Source organism: Indicator indicator, chromosome 12 (genome assembly GCF_027791375.1).
Source record: "Indicator indicator isolate 239-I01 chromosome 12, UM_Iind_1.1, whole genome shotgun sequence".
Taxonomy (NCBI): Eukaryota; Metazoa; Chordata; class Aves; order Piciformes; family Indicatoridae; genus Indicator; species Indicator indicator.
Genome location: NC_072021.1, coordinates 25,901,414 through 25,919,053, shown reverse-complemented (window position 1 = coordinate 25,919,053; position 17,640 = coordinate 25,901,414). Strand labels below are relative to the sequence as shown.

At 39.2% G+C, this 17,640-nt stretch overlaps 2 protein-coding genes across 2 annotated transcripts in view; one reads left to right on the top strand and one right to left on the bottom strand.

Moving 5' to 3' along the window:
* WWP1 (WW domain containing E3 ubiquitin protein ligase 1) overlaps nucleotides 1–2,044 on the top strand; it is a 54,877-nt gene extending 52,833 nt beyond the window's left edge. The window contains exon 24 of the mRNA XM_054385608.1: nucleotides 877–2,044. Within this exon, the coding sequence (XP_054241583.1) occupies nucleotides 877–976 (100 nt within the window). The 3' untranslated portion in view covers nucleotides 977–2,044. The remainder of the gene's footprint in view (nucleotides 1–876) is intronic.
* Nucleotides 2,045–4,606: 2,562 nt separating this feature from the next.
* RMDN1 (regulator of microtubule dynamics 1) lies at nucleotides 4,607–17,482 on the bottom strand. The gene is made up of 10 exons (XM_054385432.1): nucleotides 17,366–17,482; nucleotides 17,015–17,126; nucleotides 14,282–14,369; nucleotides 13,042–13,201; nucleotides 12,302–12,391; nucleotides 11,662–11,717; nucleotides 9,589–9,676; nucleotides 8,010–8,040; nucleotides 6,659–6,792; nucleotides 4,607–4,746 (listed from the first exon to the last, which is right to left on the bottom strand). The coding sequence occupies exons 1-10, from the start codon at nucleotides 17,480–17,482 to the stop codon at nucleotides 4,708–4,710; spliced, it is 915 nt and encodes a 304-aa protein (XP_054241407.1). The 3' UTR covers nucleotides 4,607–4,707.
* Nucleotides 17,483–17,640: the final 158 nt, after the last annotated feature.

Below are 17,640 nucleotides of genomic sequence, written 5' to 3'. Positions count from 1 at the left end.
GAGGTGTTTCCCTAATTTAAGGATACTAAATAGATGAACAGAAGTCCTGTTGGTATTAGGTGTTAGATGCATTTGTTCTACAGTGACTTTATAAAAGATAAATGCATAGTCACGAGAAAAAGCAGTATGAAAGATCAAACCACAGATTGTTTAGCCAGGAATGCAGATACTTTTACCTGCCAGGCTTCACCATATTACTGGCTTGGAATTCCTAAATCAAACTGGTGCCGCAGGTACACAGATCAGTTTGCTGTACACACAGTGTGCCAATTGCACACACCTTTCCTTGGCAGCATTGTGACACTAACATTCCTCATACTCTAAACTACTTCAGGGAATTCTCCATTTCACCATTTTCTCCACCGGTGCTGATTTTTCAAGTGATGATTGCAAGACTTAAGAACCTCTCTGTCGAAGATAGTTTTGGGGAAGATGTGGAATGAAATAGAATTTTGGCAGAAGCATTGTTGGGCAAAGTTTAGACAGGAAAAATCTCCACCTTACCTGCAGGCATGTGTAGCCTTTTCATGGTCTTCCTGGGGTTTAGAGATGCATCAAAGTAGGACAGCCTTAAACTGTGTGGTGAACATTTCCTTTCCTGAATCTTACAGTTCACTGTCTTTAGTCTTCAGAGGTTCTATCTGATGTGATAGCAGTCTTTTGTTTCTTTCTTTCTATTCCCCTCAAACTTTGTCTGGTTTTGCTACTCATAGAAAATGTCAAGGCAATGAGATTGCATTGATTGCTATTTCTGCATTTGTAATGGTTAGATCAGAACATTTTGGACTGCTACAGACCATTTTGGAGTTCTGCAGTGTTCTACATGGGATTTAGATAAACTTAACACTCAATTTTTTTTTTTTTTTGTCTGCTCAGTTTTAATCGTTTGGATTTGCCACCATATAAAAGCTATGAACAACTGAAAGAGAAGCTGCTCTTTGCCATTGAAGAAACAGAGGGATTTGGTCAAGAGTAGAAGTGGCTTCTGGTCAAAAAGGAGATCTTGCATAATGAAAGGCCCAGCCAAGTAAAATTGCACACTTAATTGTATATAAGCTTTTTGTTCTGTACAGTGATCTTTCTGGAACTCTAAAGTATAATTGTTCTCTGTTCTTCCACAAAGATATGCAAAACAGTTCAGCCTTTTCTACTTTTATTTATTGCCCTTCCAAAAGACAAGACAAACCCCTCAAATTTTGAAAGCAGACAAGAGACTTATTTAAAATATATATAAAAATTATAAATATATATACTAATAGGCTCTAGTTTTATAGAGCTTTAAGTGTATGAACAGTTGCAGCCATTTAAAAGGGCCTGGATTTGCTTTATCTTGGCTTTACTATTCAGAAAAAAATGTTTAAACTGCTCTGTGTTCTTTCTTAAGAAACATCTCCAAGTTTGTTTTATTGCATGGCTGTTCTAAAAGGTGTTAAAGGCTTAGGCCAAATGTATCCTAAATATGTAGAAAGATGCTGCTGGTATTTGAGACGACGGAATACGTTGTTCCGTCAGTTTAATTTTTTTAATACATAAATAGTGGATAGATCCCTCTACTGATGTAGCCAAGGTCATGAATAAAGCCTTTACTACTTGCACAAGAGTCATGTACAATAAGATGAATGTGATTTAATGTTGAAAGAAACTGGTGCCACTGTTCTGACTTATTGTAGGAGCTGAACAGAATATTTTAATTCATTTGGGCAGCATTGAAATTTGTTTACATATTACCTTGGGTTATTACCACGAGGGTGTTAGGTAATCTTCAAAGAAAAAAGTAACAATAAAAAAGAAAATATTACACATTCTCTCCTTGGTCTGGTGTCTCACAGGTTTCTTTTTTCTTCTTTTTGTCTTCTTTTTGTTTCCCTTTTCAATCCATGATGTCCTTTTTACAAGTTTATAGAGTATATTAATGTACACTGAGCTATAAGGGTATACAGAAGGTAATGTGAACATTGCTGCTTCCTGTGTTCATGTTCAGTTTCAGCTCTTGGATCTAGTAAAACTGAATAAAATGAAAGCTTTGCACAGATAAAAGCATTCTTAGGTATTACATACTCTAATTCTTCTTTAGTTCTTACAGAAATTCAGATGTACCTAAATTAAGGATGTCTGAAACCTGTCATTCTTTTTATGTAGGTCAAGTTTGTCCTAAATGCCCAGTAATACAAAGCCATTTAAAAATGAGTTTTATTGGCACTGAGAGTATTTGCTGAACTGCAAAGATGTGTTTAAAAAAAAATAAATTGAAATTTCAACGCCTTATTCATGTGAATGATATTAAATGTGACTTTTAGCAAACTGTTCTTCCTTATTGGAGTCAAAACATGTTTAACATCACCATTTGTATTATGCTTTAAATACTAACTGTAAAATTCATTGCATTTAACTTAGACAGAATTTTCGATGGACATGACAGGTTTCTGAGAATATAATTAAAACCACTTCTGTAATGTATGGTATTGCACTGTTAAAAGTGTACATGCAGGAAAAATAGCTCTATCTGCTTGTGTATCTTTCCAATACAGCAACTTTATTCTGCTAAATTTTATTTTTCTACATATTGGATTCTCTCAAGGCCTTGTAAGCTCTGCACATTGCATACTGTGGAGCTGTGACCTCTACTTAGCTTTGGTAACGGCAGTGGTGCAAGGGGCCCAGCAGACTGCTAGCTTACAGGAACAGGTTTTTCATACTACACCAAATATCTTCTGCACAATCACGCTCATAAATACAGCATTAAATTAATTTGGGTGCAAATTCATTTAAATTCTGACCGGTTCTGGTTAGTATGGAGGAGCTTTGGGAAAAAGAACAAAACAAAACCACAAAACCCCAAATAAACATCACAAAAAGCCATGTTAGAAGCTGGGCAACAGAGGCATGCATGGCTTGTCTGGATGACAGTGAAGAGGGGAGGGCTAAATGTTAGGGTTGAACTTCACAAATTTGCACTAATGAATGACTTGGTGACTCACTACCAACTGCTGAATTTTGTGAATCTGTGAGTAAGTGAACAAAATAATAATAAAAACAGCACATCACAAGAATGTAGTTGCTTTATTGTTCTAATTGTAGATGCCATAACTGCAATAGTTTCTCCTGTGTCTGTTAGTGAGCAAGGGAAAAACCAAACCCAGTGGCCTTCTATATGAGGTGTATCCTCGATTAACTGGTTACAAAAGACTGACCGAAAGCATGACTCTTGAGAGAAGCAAAATCAAACACAATGACTTAAATGCTTGTGTTAAGTTCATTTAGACTGCCTAGGAACATCAGGAATGCTGCATTGCCACTTTTCCTCTGCCTGTTTGCATTCCCCACAGTTCAGCTGTACTTGAGGGTTAGGAGGAAGAGGCAAAGGCAGTAAATGCTGGAGATCTGAGGGAATCAGTGAGGTAATACTACTTGAAGGAGCTACTGTGTGTGATGGTTCTGTTTGCCTCTTTCTTCCTGCAAGCAGATCACAGCTGCTCCTCAATAAATACTCAATGGTCTTAACTTGGTACCTGCATGGCTTTCCTCTTTGTGCAGAGCCATTTCTACAGCAGAAGGGGCCCTCTTCCACAAAGCTACTGGAGGTATGGTAGATGTTTTTGTAGTGGGTGAACACAGAACTTTTGAACAATCTGTGAAACACATTACGTTATCCACTCTAGAACTCTGACCAATGTTTGAGACTTTAATTTTGATGCTCTACTAATAGCAAAAAAGTAATTATTTTACCATAAACGGAGAAAACCATCATGTAACTAGTTTAATGATCTGAGGCTAGAATTACAGCTCTCCAGTCTCTCAGCTGTAGATTTTTACTACTGACTTGGCCCAGGCCTGGTTTTAGTCTAAACAATTCAGACTTCATCTTCCTCTCGTGGATTGCAATATCCTATTCTGGTCAAATACATACAGGCTATTTATAGGCTATTGTAGGTTGTAAGACTTTCCTGACGCTACCATGCACATTTGACTGCTTACCATGTTTTCATTATTGCATACTCTTCTTGTGTTTGGTAAGGCTGTGAATATTTTCTGTGCTGGATATCTAACTTAGTTTGTTTTTTCTCCAGTGAAAGTTCCTGCTGAAGTAGCAGCAAGAACAAGAAAGTTTTGTTTTATATCTGCAGAGAGCTTCACACTGCACATGCTGGTCTGACCCATACGAAGATTTTCTTAGATGTTCCTTATTTCACTTGTTTTTTAAACCACACCACCTTTTGCAGTCAAACATTAGCATTGCAGTGTAGTGGAAGGAAGATTGCTTGTGCAGCTTTGAAGAGAAAGCTGTAAGAGCATCTAATCATGTGAACAGGTATTACTCTTGTAGGCCTTTGAACCCCTTAGAAAGAAAACTCTCTGGTTTATAGTTATGCTGTGGCCCTGTACCTTTCTTACAAGTTATGCTAGTCATGTTTCTTACTGTTCCTCAGATGTAACTGGAAGTGGAACAGCATTAAACCAAAAACTAATTAAAACCCTGCTCACTGCCTGTCCCTGCACAAGCCCTTCCCTCCAGCACCTTTCCTGCTTTACCAGGATACCCTTTGGTCCCTGTCATCAACAGAGAATCACACAATGAAACAGTTGAATTGAGAGACAGAAAGCAGGTTTACGCTGCACTTTTATTAACAGCTTTAATAAACCAAAGACATATTTGAACTCTTCTTCCTATGCTGCTCAACCCTGAAGCACTGAATTTCCATTATCTTGTTATATAGAATTAAGCAACTCCAAAGCTTCTTTCTGTACCTGGAATGAATAAATAAATATACTCTCTTAACAAAAGAATGCCAGACAGCTACAGGTTTTTCTAGCAGAACTTGCTATGCAGGCACCCAAACACTTCACTGCAGGTCTGTAAATTCAGAACCCTCCTGTGCCTAGTTGTGTTTCTTCTGTAGTTCAAGATGCTCAACATATAAAACATGAGTAGGAATCAAACCACTTAAACCAGTGCCTTCCATGTAATTTGCTTACTACATGTATCTAGTTGATTTGTGTTGAATACAAGCAATTAGCTCTTGATTTGTTGTAGCCCAATAGTAGCAAGAAGCAAGTTGTTCTCTAGGGATTTCAAAACTGGACAGTGCCTAAGGGAGTGCAAGAAGACTGTTTCTGAGACTCCCCTTACCTAGGGATGCCAGGTAAAATCTAATAAACTTCAAATATCACCTTAAACATCTAGATTAAAAACAAAGGCAAAACAAAAAGCCAACATGCTTCTGGTCCTGACAGAACAAGCAGTGGAGACAACGTAAGCCAGACACTGCTTAGTGGTAGCAGAGGTAGCAAATGTTCAGGAAACCTACTTAGGCGTACCTCTGCCAAGCACAAAGACAAGAATTCCAATTCCTTTGCACAGCCCAGTTTTCCTTCTCAGTGCACTACTGAGTATAGGTTCCAATAAATTTTACATTTTACGCATTCACAGAGAGTGGAGAGAATACCAGCACCTCTCCTAGATCAGCAGGTCTACACCCTTCTAGGAGTTAAGCAGATGTCTGTACCAGGAGGCCAAGCATGGCTGCAGCAGATACTGAGTCCCTGCAGGCACTTTTAATGTGGTTTCTGGCGAAAGGCAAGCTTTTGTGACTGCTGCTTTCACAGGTGCCTCAAGCTGCGAGTACTTGTCAGAAGAACGGACTGATTTCATGCATACCTGAGACCACTCTAGGCTATTAAATTCCTATACATTTTGCAAAGCAGTGGAGGATGGGAAGCCTTACTCATATTTCCATTGAAAGATAGTATTGAAGGAGCTTCCTTGTGGGAGAAACATTTTGAGCCTTACCAGAAAATCTACAGAGGGAAACCTCAGTAGTGTTTTTTCTGAAGTGTGAAGTGCAAAATCCTACCAGGATGTTCAAGGTGTCACAACACATTTGGATGTTTTCTGCAACATTTACTGCAGCTTAACACACTATGAATTGGAGATCAAGCAACTGTAAGAAAAATCCATTGGAAATCAGATTTTGTTAGTTCTGTTGTCAATAGGATTGTTTATGAAAGATAGCTGCAATTGCTGTAGTTATCAAATGGGTTACCTCTCCTAGAACCATTCTGTGTGGGTTTAAGTAGGAAGCAGGATCCATCCAAGCCAGGATCCTTCTGAGCAGTTCAAATCGGTAATTAAGTGCCTCACATCACCTAACATTGGAGAAGTGCTGTGAAAGATACATTACTGCCATTTGTCTCAATTCAGATAGTCTGAATCTCTCCTTAGGGGCTGAAAATGATCACAATGTTAAATTTCATGGGTCTAGCAGGTTTTTGATACATTCTTGCTTTTTTCTTCCTACTCATGTGTTTTTTTAGCTCTCTCAAAGTTTTAGGCATATGAAAAGAGAATCTCTGGTCACACAGTAGTCAGCAGGTGCCTGCCTCAATCTCCACCACAGTTAAAGCTGGGTTGTTGTCAGCACCACAAAAATATGAAGAAGATGGAAGAAAAGATAGCTACTATAAGCAGGATATTTCCAACCATTGCATACTGAGACAGTTACCACCATACTAAAATTTTTTGGTGTCTGGGTGTGATCATGGATGGTAGTGCTGAACTACAATTTGCTCTGAGTTAACTTCACAAAACACTCCACTGCCATGACATCACAGGTGTTGGTTGCAATCTATGACTGTATTACTACACTTCTGAACTTCCTACCTGTTTGTCCTCTTCTGTATGTGCGGGATACTCCTTTGCTTTGCTTAGCCACAGCAGAGCCAACTTTTTATTGTTTAACTTCAAGTATGTCTTCCCCAAGAAGAGCAAATTTTTGCTATAGAAGTTTGGGTCAGCTGTAGAGACAGAAGAAAAAGTAGGAACAGGCAGCACACTAATACTGAAGCCAGTATAGAGCATTACTTCTTTAAGCATTGTGGAAAAGATGAAGAGCACTTGGGTTTGGATCAGAAGGAAGCCAGTGTAAAAGTTGTAGTTGCTCATACACAGCTCCACTAGCTAGCAACCTGTGAGTTAATAAATTAACAAAACTAGTTTCCTCACAGAGAACAAAGCAGTGAACATAGTGCAGAACAGCTTGGCTTTGCAGATCCTGTGGTGTTCTGGACCCAGTAGGTGCAACTGGCAACGCACCCAGCCTAGGAAGTATAGGCAGGGAAACAGAAGGCCTATTTCCTAGCTTCAGGCCACAGGCATAGCTTTTGCTGCAAAGGAAGAAAACTTAAAACTCTGCACCCACGTGTAACTGTTCGTAAGAAGCTGCTTTTATAAAGCATGCTTTGGCTATTGGTCATTATTAAAGACTGGTCTTGCTTACTATTGCTACTTAAGCATAGGCTCTCTGCTGCTAGATCTAAGGTCAGGATTCAAAACATACAGAGGTGTTTTGGAGGCAGATTTGGAGATCAAGTCAGTCCACAGTTTGAGCTCACAGCTGCATGGCTTGACACCCCAGGGAAGACACACAATGAACTTTTCCTTTGAACTTCACTGACTTAACTGTCCACAGCTTTTTCATGGAACACTGTCTGCCCTTGTCTGCCTTTGTCTTTCAGCCAGTCACTGTTGCGTATGGCTTCACTCTTGGAGAAATAATAGGCCCATATTTTCTTTTACATGTGGACAGTTTTACTGCCAGTTAGATTGGCAATCTGATCCAAATAGCTTCTGAAATAATAAAGTCTTTCTCTGTTACTCCATTTAGAATACAGAGGACTTTTGCCCTTGAAGAAAATTTAGGAAAAGGAATATAAATTGCCCTTTTTTTGCTCACTTCTTCCCCCCAGCATTACTGTTGAATGCCTTAGGGAAGAGTGTTTTGTTACTAATAAAGATACAAAGTTCACTTTTAATACTTATTCTGAAAAAAAAAAAAGCTGAAGTAGCTTGAATATCTCTGGTGAAACATTCCAATCTAACAGGCCAGGGTGCTGGCTACCACAACAAGCTGACAGGTTTATCAGGAGACCATATGCTATTAAGATAGTTGAATGTGGGAGGTTTAGTACAAGTCAAAGATAACTGTTCTGTTCAAAAAAGCTAAAAGTGTTACCTTCCTCTGCCATATGGAAGTAATGAAGAGCCTGCAAAAGATAAGGTTGTCTGCTTTAAGAATAAACTGAACACAGTAGTCAAACTATAGCCTTATGTGCATGCTTAACAGAGCTGAAGGACTTCCTGCCCACGATCTGATTTTTATTAATTGCAGCATACTACTGATGATTATCAGTCTTGAGAGGTGCAATCAGATTTGACATCTTCCCAACAGAGCGAGGACTTACCCAGCGACTCCCCAACACTTCCTTTATGAATTTGTCCCTAGCAAACTGGATCACAGTTTTCTACTCTTTAACTTGCCAAGGTCATTCTGAATTTTATTTCTACCACCCAGCAGATCTGCAGTTTCCCCCAGCCAGCTCTCATGCATAAATGTGATAAATGAAACGAATCTTATGATTCAGGTCATTAATGTTGGCAAACACTTCAGGGAGAATTGATTCCTGCAGAGCACCACCTAGTATCCTCTTATATGAGAATAAACCTTTATCATATCTGGACACATTTTTCAACTAGTTTCACATCCTGCACATGAGAAATTTCTTCTCTCTCCCTGCTGACAGTAGTTGGAGGGAAAATACTACCAGGAATTTAAAAGCATGGACGTTTCTACAAAATGTGTTTTGTACTGAACCTGGGAGAAGCCTCATCAGTACGGCTCAGATACTGCTTTGCTGCTTCAGCCACTTTTAAGTGCTACAGAACACAGCTGGGACTGGCAGGGTTCTTCAGGTTTCAAAATCCTGACAGTTTGTATTCTTCCCAGAGTGGTTTTCAGGAATACTGACAAACTTGCCAGAGCTTAAATTGCTTTCTGTGTAACAGCCAGCAGCTTTCAGCAATTATTTTCTAGTGATTCCTGCCCACCCCTCCCCAAGAAATCAAAATAGTGGGCTGTTATGGATCTAAGCAAACCAAGACTCAAACAGCTGCAGTAAACTTTCCTATTACCTATTTAATTTTCAAGTTTAGTGTGTTTAAATAAGCTGCATTCTGTACTAGACACTCTGTATGATACACATCTGGACAGTATGTTACAGGGTGTATGGCAGCAGGAATTTCATAGCAAACAGGAAAAAAAATACTTTCAACTGAAAAACCCAACACAACTCCACTACATGCAGTCAGGAGATGAGAAGATATTTGTTTGTGGTAAGTAAGCTGTAGCTTTCTGCATTTAATATAAAGGGAAAAAAAAATCTAATGGTCCTGTCAAATAAATGCCTGCCATAACACCCACCAAATCAATCATCAGCACTGGGGTTAGTACAGTTCTCTGCAATATATCATAAGAGTAAATAAAGACTAGGTTACACATAGCCTGTTATTTGCTGCTGCACAAACTACATAGAATAATTTTCAGCATTCTGTGTGTGCTACAGCTAAAAAAAAGACTTTTGTTTTAGGTGTCACTCACTGTCCTGTTCGACTCTCACTTTATTAAAAGCAGCTGTACACTCACAAGTTGAAGATTATTCCATGAGCAGATGCCAGTGTTATCAGGAAAATCTGTAAAAGCGTATCAGTGGCTTTGTGGGGACAATATTAATCTGTGAAACATATTCATATTGTACCTCTTGAAATGTGGAGGTTGGTGGTGTGGCAAATAGTGTTGCAGCTATTTTTCTTTGGTACCATGGCATTTCAGCAAAGGAGTAACACCTGCAGCAAAAGGAGACAATGGTCTGTACCCTTCACATTTTTCTCTGCTTTTTGACTCACATTCTAATCTTTTGGATGTCAGAACTGTTGTTTCCAGGAGTCACAACAACTCCAGCCACATCGTAGTATCTATGAGCAAGTCCCTGTAACCGCACAACAAAACAGTGAGAGGGCTGAAGCTGCTGTGTACCTCTACTAAAGGAGCCTTGGGTTATCTTTTGCTGGGAACTGCTACTACATTAGACAAAACTGGGAACAGTTAACCATGAGACACCTTTGGAGCTTGGATGACTTTAACAACTGATGTGTATTTGATACTGTTCTAGCATATTTGCAAAACCAGGGCACAACTGAGTAACGTCATTGCCTTACCTCAACACTACCTTGTTTTTCTTAATTATTAACATAAAGCAGATCTGCAGTACAATCCTGAGAGACTCTGATCTAAAAAAATGAAAATAAACCCAAGAATCAAACCACTGCTCTAAGCTAGGCATTCTACATGGCTTTCCTATCTCCTAAATGACAAAGCTAATCAGTCACCTCTCAGAGATGCTGAAAAGATTCAACATTCATTAAGTATTTCAAATAGGCAGAACATTCCAGGTGTACGTGCCGAGCGGTACTATTCATTTCAGTACCCCCCCCCCCCACCAGGAGTACAGAGTAACAGTCCCTGTGTAGATGCAAACATGGAAGCGTTTGGAAGAGAGGGTGGCAAGGCATGGAATGTCTAAGTTAAGATTCTGTCCTCAGATGCACGTGATCAGAAATGCCAAAGAGTTTCGGTTCAGGATAGATGAGAAAGAGGAAGTGGCTGATACCAAATCCCAGTTTCAGATGAGGATGTTGTGAGATTCAATAATATTTAAATATACAATGTTTAAATAATAAGCAATAATAACCTCACATTTCCGATAATCCCTAATTTTCCTTACGAATAATGTCTTCAATGCTTTCCAGAACAAGCTTCCTATCTCAAAACTGCCCTCGAGGCTCATTCAGTAGGTAGCACAAACTTCTGTTTAGAAATTTGGACTGTTGCAGTTGTTAGGCCATGTGGGAATGAGTGGTGGACACTGAAAAACCCAAGTAAGTTTGTGAATGAATAAAAAAAAACAACTGTGGAGCAACAGATAGTAGTTTACTCTGGTATTTCAGAGTCCAGAAAAAAAACCACAGAGAAAGCATCTGTGGTTTATAGTATTGGTTTTCTAAGCTACAAATACACTGGCTTTAGTTAGTTTCAGTCTCTCAATCTTGCACTGGAGATTTCCTGTAAAACAATGCGGCAGCTTTGGTGTCTCAGACAAATAACCAGAACTGCTGTCTGGAGTCTTTCAGTAACATAAAAATATAGTGTTTTCAGCCACACTTGTGTCCACAGAATGCCCTGGTCAGGATACACAACTGTTATTTCCAGCCCTTCTGCCTGCTCACTAATAGTCATTTCATAACAAGTTCACCCACCAGAAAATTCAGTTTCAGAGCCTTTTGTTAATACACTTGTAAGCTGCCTTTAATAAAGGTAACTTTTAAAATACAGTATCATGACAGTTAACGATGGAGTTATTTTAGGAACACACCTCACTTTTGGTAACTTTCCACTATATTCAGATGAAATTGCAGCCTCACTGAAGTTCAGTGTAAGTTCACTGTTGAGCTTTGTCTCCAGTCACACCAGCAGGAAAAAACCCACTGGCACTCAGTCTCTGATGTCTGCTATGGAAACATGTCTACAAAGTGAGTTTGTAACAGGTATGTACAGTAAACCAAATAAATTGAATTAACAACTGTTTTTCTTCTTTGTAAACAGCCAGATTTTTCCAAAGCATGATGCTCTCCTCCACTAGTATTTCATGTTTGCATCAACTAATTACAAGCCACTAAATTATTCCAAGGTGTTCAGCAATTTATGCAAGACATCTGATATTCTGGTGTTTTCCTCTGCCCCATGCTAACTTTAGTTTGAAAATACACCTTACCAGATGCCTATGAGATGGATTGTCGTTGCATCTTTAGGATTCAGTTCAATGGCTCTCTAGTGAGGAGGGAAAAATAATTTAAAAAATCACAAGAAAAGAAGTTGTTCTTCCATATTTGGATTAAAATACATTTTAACAGAAATTTGCTATCCTACTATTAAACCATATTAACAGATTACTGTTAATTAAGACAATGTGCAGAATTTCGAGGCAAGAGTATTTATTCAGTGCACAACCCAAATCAGAATTTCACAAGAGACTTGGCAGGTTCAGATTTTGATATAATTTGTGGTGATATAAAATTAGTCATCCTTTATCTTCTTTGGTATTTGTCCTTTACTGCTATTGTCCTTAACTGTCCATTCTCAACAGCACAGTTATGTTTTATTTAGTCCTAAAAGGTGTCAAAAGCACTTCAGCTATTTCATATCTCCATTCTATATGGACTTAGTTTGCTGCAGGAGATAATTTGTACTCCTTGTTTCTGGGGCATTCAGGTCTGTGAAAATAACCCAGGAAAGCAAAGTGGCACCAAGAGAGTTGAACAGAAGTACAGTTGCAGATTTCAGCCAAAAAACACTTCACAGCTGTCACACAATCTACATACTATGCTGCTGTATGAAAAAGCTGTTTGCATTACCTGAAAGTGCTCTTTGATAATAATGGCATTTCCAATTTTAGTCTTGATTCCTTCGAAATCTCCAACATCACTGAGGCAAATTCCATACCACTGTAATTCAAAGAACAAAAAATAAAACATTTAATACAGCACTACAGCTATTCAATAGTGAATAAAAAACAACCCCACAACAAAACGAGATCAGAACTGTTGCCACCACAACTGGCAACAAGTAAAAACTATTATGAACAGCTCAGGCAGCATCAGAGCAACCTGCTGCTCTGCATGTGTAAGGGAATCAATGTCCTCTTGTCCAAGATACCAACACAATTGACTACACTATTTCCTCTGCCTGTGAGAGAAGCAGCACAAAAAAGAGCAGAACAAAACCAGAGCCTGAAATATTTCCAGGGGAATTCTACAGACCTACTGCTGTGCACAGAAAGCAAGCTGCACACAGGGCATACACAACAGATTTAAGGCTACACGAGGGAAGGAGGAACTGATTACATTAGCTGTAAGCCACCAGCTCAGACACCTCTTTTCATGCTCCTGCACACATTTAACCAGTTCCTGTATAGAAAAAAATTATCTGCAAAAGTCTGAACTCTAATCTTGCAAAAAAAGAACTGGAAGTCTCAACCATTCTCAACTACAAGGTAAATTATGCTGAAGTTTGCTGAAACAGCACGGTGGCATTTTTTCCAGTTTCCACTGGCAGAAATCAAAGAACAAGATTTCAGTTACTTTGCTTGGCTCACCTTGTGTGCTGCAAAATTGGATTCATTTTTTTCAAGTGCCTTTTTTGCATACTCAAAGGCTTCATAGGCCAGCTTTCTTTTTTCCTCTGCAGAAGTGCTACTGAGCTGAGCCAGGTCCCGTGATGCCCGTGCCAGCCGCCATAGCAGCTCTGCGTCATCGCTAGTTAAGAACAGACAACTCTTAGCATTTTAAAGCAGTGATGGAAACAAAGCAAGCAGAGCTCTTACATCACTCTTTCAAGTGGGTGATGAAACAACACCTAATCTGTTACTCTAGGCTATATACAACACCAAGGTAACAAACAACAAAACACAAAGACTGACCAGAAATTAAAAATATTATAAAAGCACAAGTTTCTGCTAAACTCAAGAGTATCGATAAATGCCAGTTTTCTTACCTGGAGTAAAACTGAGTGACTGCTGACAGGGCAGCAGCCTTGCTCTAATTAACACAGGAACACAATACAAGTAGACTCATTCTTCAGCCAAATCACAAAATGTTAAGTTCTGCTACTCACAATCATTACTCCTCACAGAATAATTAGCATAGTTATACACCTTGTAGCAAGCTTACACCTTGTTTATGACATGGTGCCCCTTATAGACTAGGGCTTCCATTGAACTTCCCAGGCTTTATACTTGTGTCACTGGCAAGAATGAGGGGGAGAAAACAAACAATCAAAAAGGCCAAAAGAACTTTCTAGTAGTGAGAAGCCTTGTCTCCTCCAAAGGAATGGACTCTTCTGTTTGCACAGCATTTTCTGCTTTTTCCGGTTCACTTATCAATAATGTTTTGTGAAGTTAAGATATAACTCCATGAGTAAGGAGCTCTTCTTGTTCAGACTCAAATTCTATCGTGACAAAAGAACAGAAAGTATAGCTAGTCAGCAATGAAAACTACATCAGTCAATCTCAAAAATCTTCCATACATGACTTCTACATACGTTGCTCATTTAGTAATGTGTAGATGCGTCATTAGGTTTTGCGTATTTTAAGGGACTCTTAGAGTAACAAACAAGCAAAAAAACTCTCCTTTGGGGGACTGAAAAACTTGAGAGTTAACCCTCACCTTCTACAGCTACCAGTCCTTTCTTCATTCATATTTCTATTAGGAGGAAAAAGATTATGAGTTCTTCTTTCCTACCGACATAAAGGTGAAAGCAAGGTTCTCCAGCACAGCACAATGAGAACATCAGTTGAAAAACTGATAGAGAAGAGCACAAAAAAGAAATCACAGTACCTATTTTTATGCTGAACCAGCAACCGATACAGCTTTTCAGTTTCTCCACTCCCATACAGGTAGTCTGCTTGCTCTATAACCTCTTCCACTTCAGAGGGTATTAGAATTGTGGAAACAGAAGAACAAATTATATGTAATTAGGATATTATATCATGAACAAGACACTTGAGAGCAAGACAATCTAACTGAAATACGGCCTTTTTTAGGCCATTATTCCAAACCACAGCAAGATTGAATAAGCTACCTTTACAAAAAGCTATTAGGAAGAGACACAGTGCTGACTATGTGTCTTGCACACAGAGATGCAAAATAGCTTCCAGCAAGAGAGTTTTGGACTTTTAATGGGTTTAAAATTCAAAAGTGTCTCTCTAGAAGCAATTTGTGGTCTTTGTTGTGAAAAAGGCAGGAGAAAAAACAAAAGTATGAAAATATACGACCAGGACAGCAAGTGTAGTACAGATCTGAAAAGATCTGAGAGTAACAAACCCTGTTCACTAGCATATTTAAATATAACAATAAAAGTAAAAATAATAAGAAAAAAGAATTCTTCATTCTCAGTATGGCTCCATAGTTGTACCAGAATATGACTGCAGATTGAATGGATTCCCTAACATTGTTCAACAAGCCAAAAAGTTTTCTGATTGAAGTCTTTCAGGTTTCCACAAGCATGACTCCAAAAATACAGTGCCTTTACCAAAATCTTTATGTATTCAAGATATTAAACCCAAAATTACTTCTGCAAATCAGATGTGGCTTTCTTGATTATCAATGCATGAACCATGTACCCATTGTTCTTATGATACTTCAATTCTTTTTTGAGAAATAACTTTCAAACACAACAGAGAGGAGGGAGTATGATTTCCACAGCTGCCTGAATACAGTAAGATATAAATAAATGCAGCATGTATATAGGACATTGATATTTCCATTTCTGCAATGCTGTTCTAACACCACACCATACAGGAGTCTTAGCAGGAGAATGGATGGAATTAGGGGGAAAAATACCCAAAAGAAATCAGGTAGATAATTCTTTCAAAGAATGTAACTATTCAGAAGAACAAATTCTGAGTTTACTCTTCTGCCAATATTAAAATATGAAAAAATTACTTTTTGAGTCAAAAGCCTTGTCCATTTTTTTACTGAACTTCCAGCTATTGTCATCCTCTCCTTGGTATTACTCTTGGGTTTGTGATCAAATTTCTAAGATAAAACCTAAGTTCAACCCCCTGCTCTTTCATAAAAATAACTACTGTTTCTATTTTTTTTCCCCCAAGTTGTTTATGAGACACGGTGGCCACATTTCACAGCAGCACTTTGACTTAGAGAAGAAAAACAGCATTGAAGGCTACTAAACACAAAAACTTCCTCTTCAGCTTGAAAAGTTCCTACAGTATAAATCACTGAAGACTGGGAGAGGATTCAGGATAATCTTTAACTCTGCCATCTCTAGATGTTTTCTATCCACCATTTCAAAGATAAGATAAGATAATGGACTTTGGATTTTAGTGCCCAAGATGAGCTTCATGGTAGATCTTCAGTATTACTGTTCGTGAACTGTTATGTTTGTTTGTTGAGACTCCCTGAACACTGCTAACATATCTAATGTTCAGAACTTAAACTTCTGAACACATTTCCCACCAGATGTTGTCAGTAAATCAAACCTTTAATTTAAACTTCCAAGTTCATTTAACCTTTTATTTATTTAAAAGGACTTTTCAGTTATTTCTTTTTCACTCGTTTTCACCTATTTGCTACCTGTCTTATGCAGAGAGGCCACCAACGTTGTTCTTTTTGGCAACATAAATGGCAGATTCAAGTCAGAGCACTAAACAAGACCAGAGGCAACTAAGCAGTACTATTTATGTTCTTCACAGGCAATTTTCTTACTTGTGCACTGAGCAGCTATGATAAATCTATTCACTGAAGTTATTACAGCAAATGAAACAGTTCCTTATCTGTTCAAAAGTCTGTTGTCTGAATGTTTACTCCATAAACACCTACCATGTTCCTCTCTCAGACATTATAGGTCCCATCCAACCTAGTCCATTCTATCATTTGAGTTAGGCTCAATCACCATTCAGTTAGGCTTAATTCTCAAAACCCCTTATTTTGCCATGTGATAGACAAGTTCTAAGTCTGCAACAGTACCCCCTTTTAAGATGTTACTCTTCTTCCAGTAGCAAGACTTATCTTTATTCAAATCCTGGAAAGGACATTTTATCACTTCTGCTATTCTTTTCTGGCAAGTAAAGCAATGCTCTTCTTACTCTTTTTCAGCATGACAAAAATACAAGACATTTCTTGATGTTGTCTGAAATGCAACCTCAGTGCTGCTCACCTAGTTCAAGTGGGAATCTATGCACTGTGTTCACACTGAAAATCTGCACTGACTTTGGTCTGCATTCATAACTAAACCAAATATTTCTCAAAAAGAGTAATTTAAAGCTTGGGCAACAAGTTAGTTACCATACACCTTGTACATCTGTTATATCCTGGACAGAATGAGCCACTAGATCTTTCAGTAGCTTTCAGTTGCATCTGAAAAAATCACTTGTTAAGTGCTACAAGGCTACTCTGAACCAATTCAAAAGCATCCTGTAATGGAAGTACTGCATGCAGTCTTCATGGAGGAAATCAAAAGCAGGATGCCATTTTCCTATACAATTCTGCAACTACAATTTTTTAAGTTTCACACTAGAATAACATACGTATTTCAAAATTTGAAAATATTACCTTTGAAACTTGCATGAACCTCAGCAAGTCCAGAAAGCAGCTTGTGAGTTTCATAAACCAAAAAAGACCCTGTTGAAAGGGCAATTCCCCTCTGAAGGCTTTTCCTAAGCACCTGCGTGGAATCGCAAAATATGTATTAGTGAACGACGAGCAGACAAATTCCAGCTTTTGCAAAAAATAAAGCAGCCCTTCGCTACACTTCGTGATGCCGCAGCGCCCACAGCTGGCTCCTCCAGCCGCCTCCCTCTCCGCCGGCTGAGGGCCCTGGACAGACGCCCACGGTATGACCCTAGAAGCACCCGCGGCCGCGCCCGCCAACCCCTACCCTCCCATGAGCAGCAATCTAGTTACCGAGCTCCCGCCGAGCTCCCGCCAGCACCACGGGCTGCCTCCTGCCTCCCGCCGGAACGGCCTGCCAAAGCAGGCAGTGCCTCGGCAGAAGGGCCTCGCCAGCACCCGCGCCGCCATGACAGCAGCTACCCCCAGCGAGCACCGCCCCACACCAGAAAAGGAACCAGTCCATCCCCCAATCCTGCCCGGGCAAGGCGGAGAAACAAGGACAACAGCAGGCCGTTCCTACTGCCAGCCCGCTGCTACTCCAGGTGCTGGCCATTGAGCGACCCCGA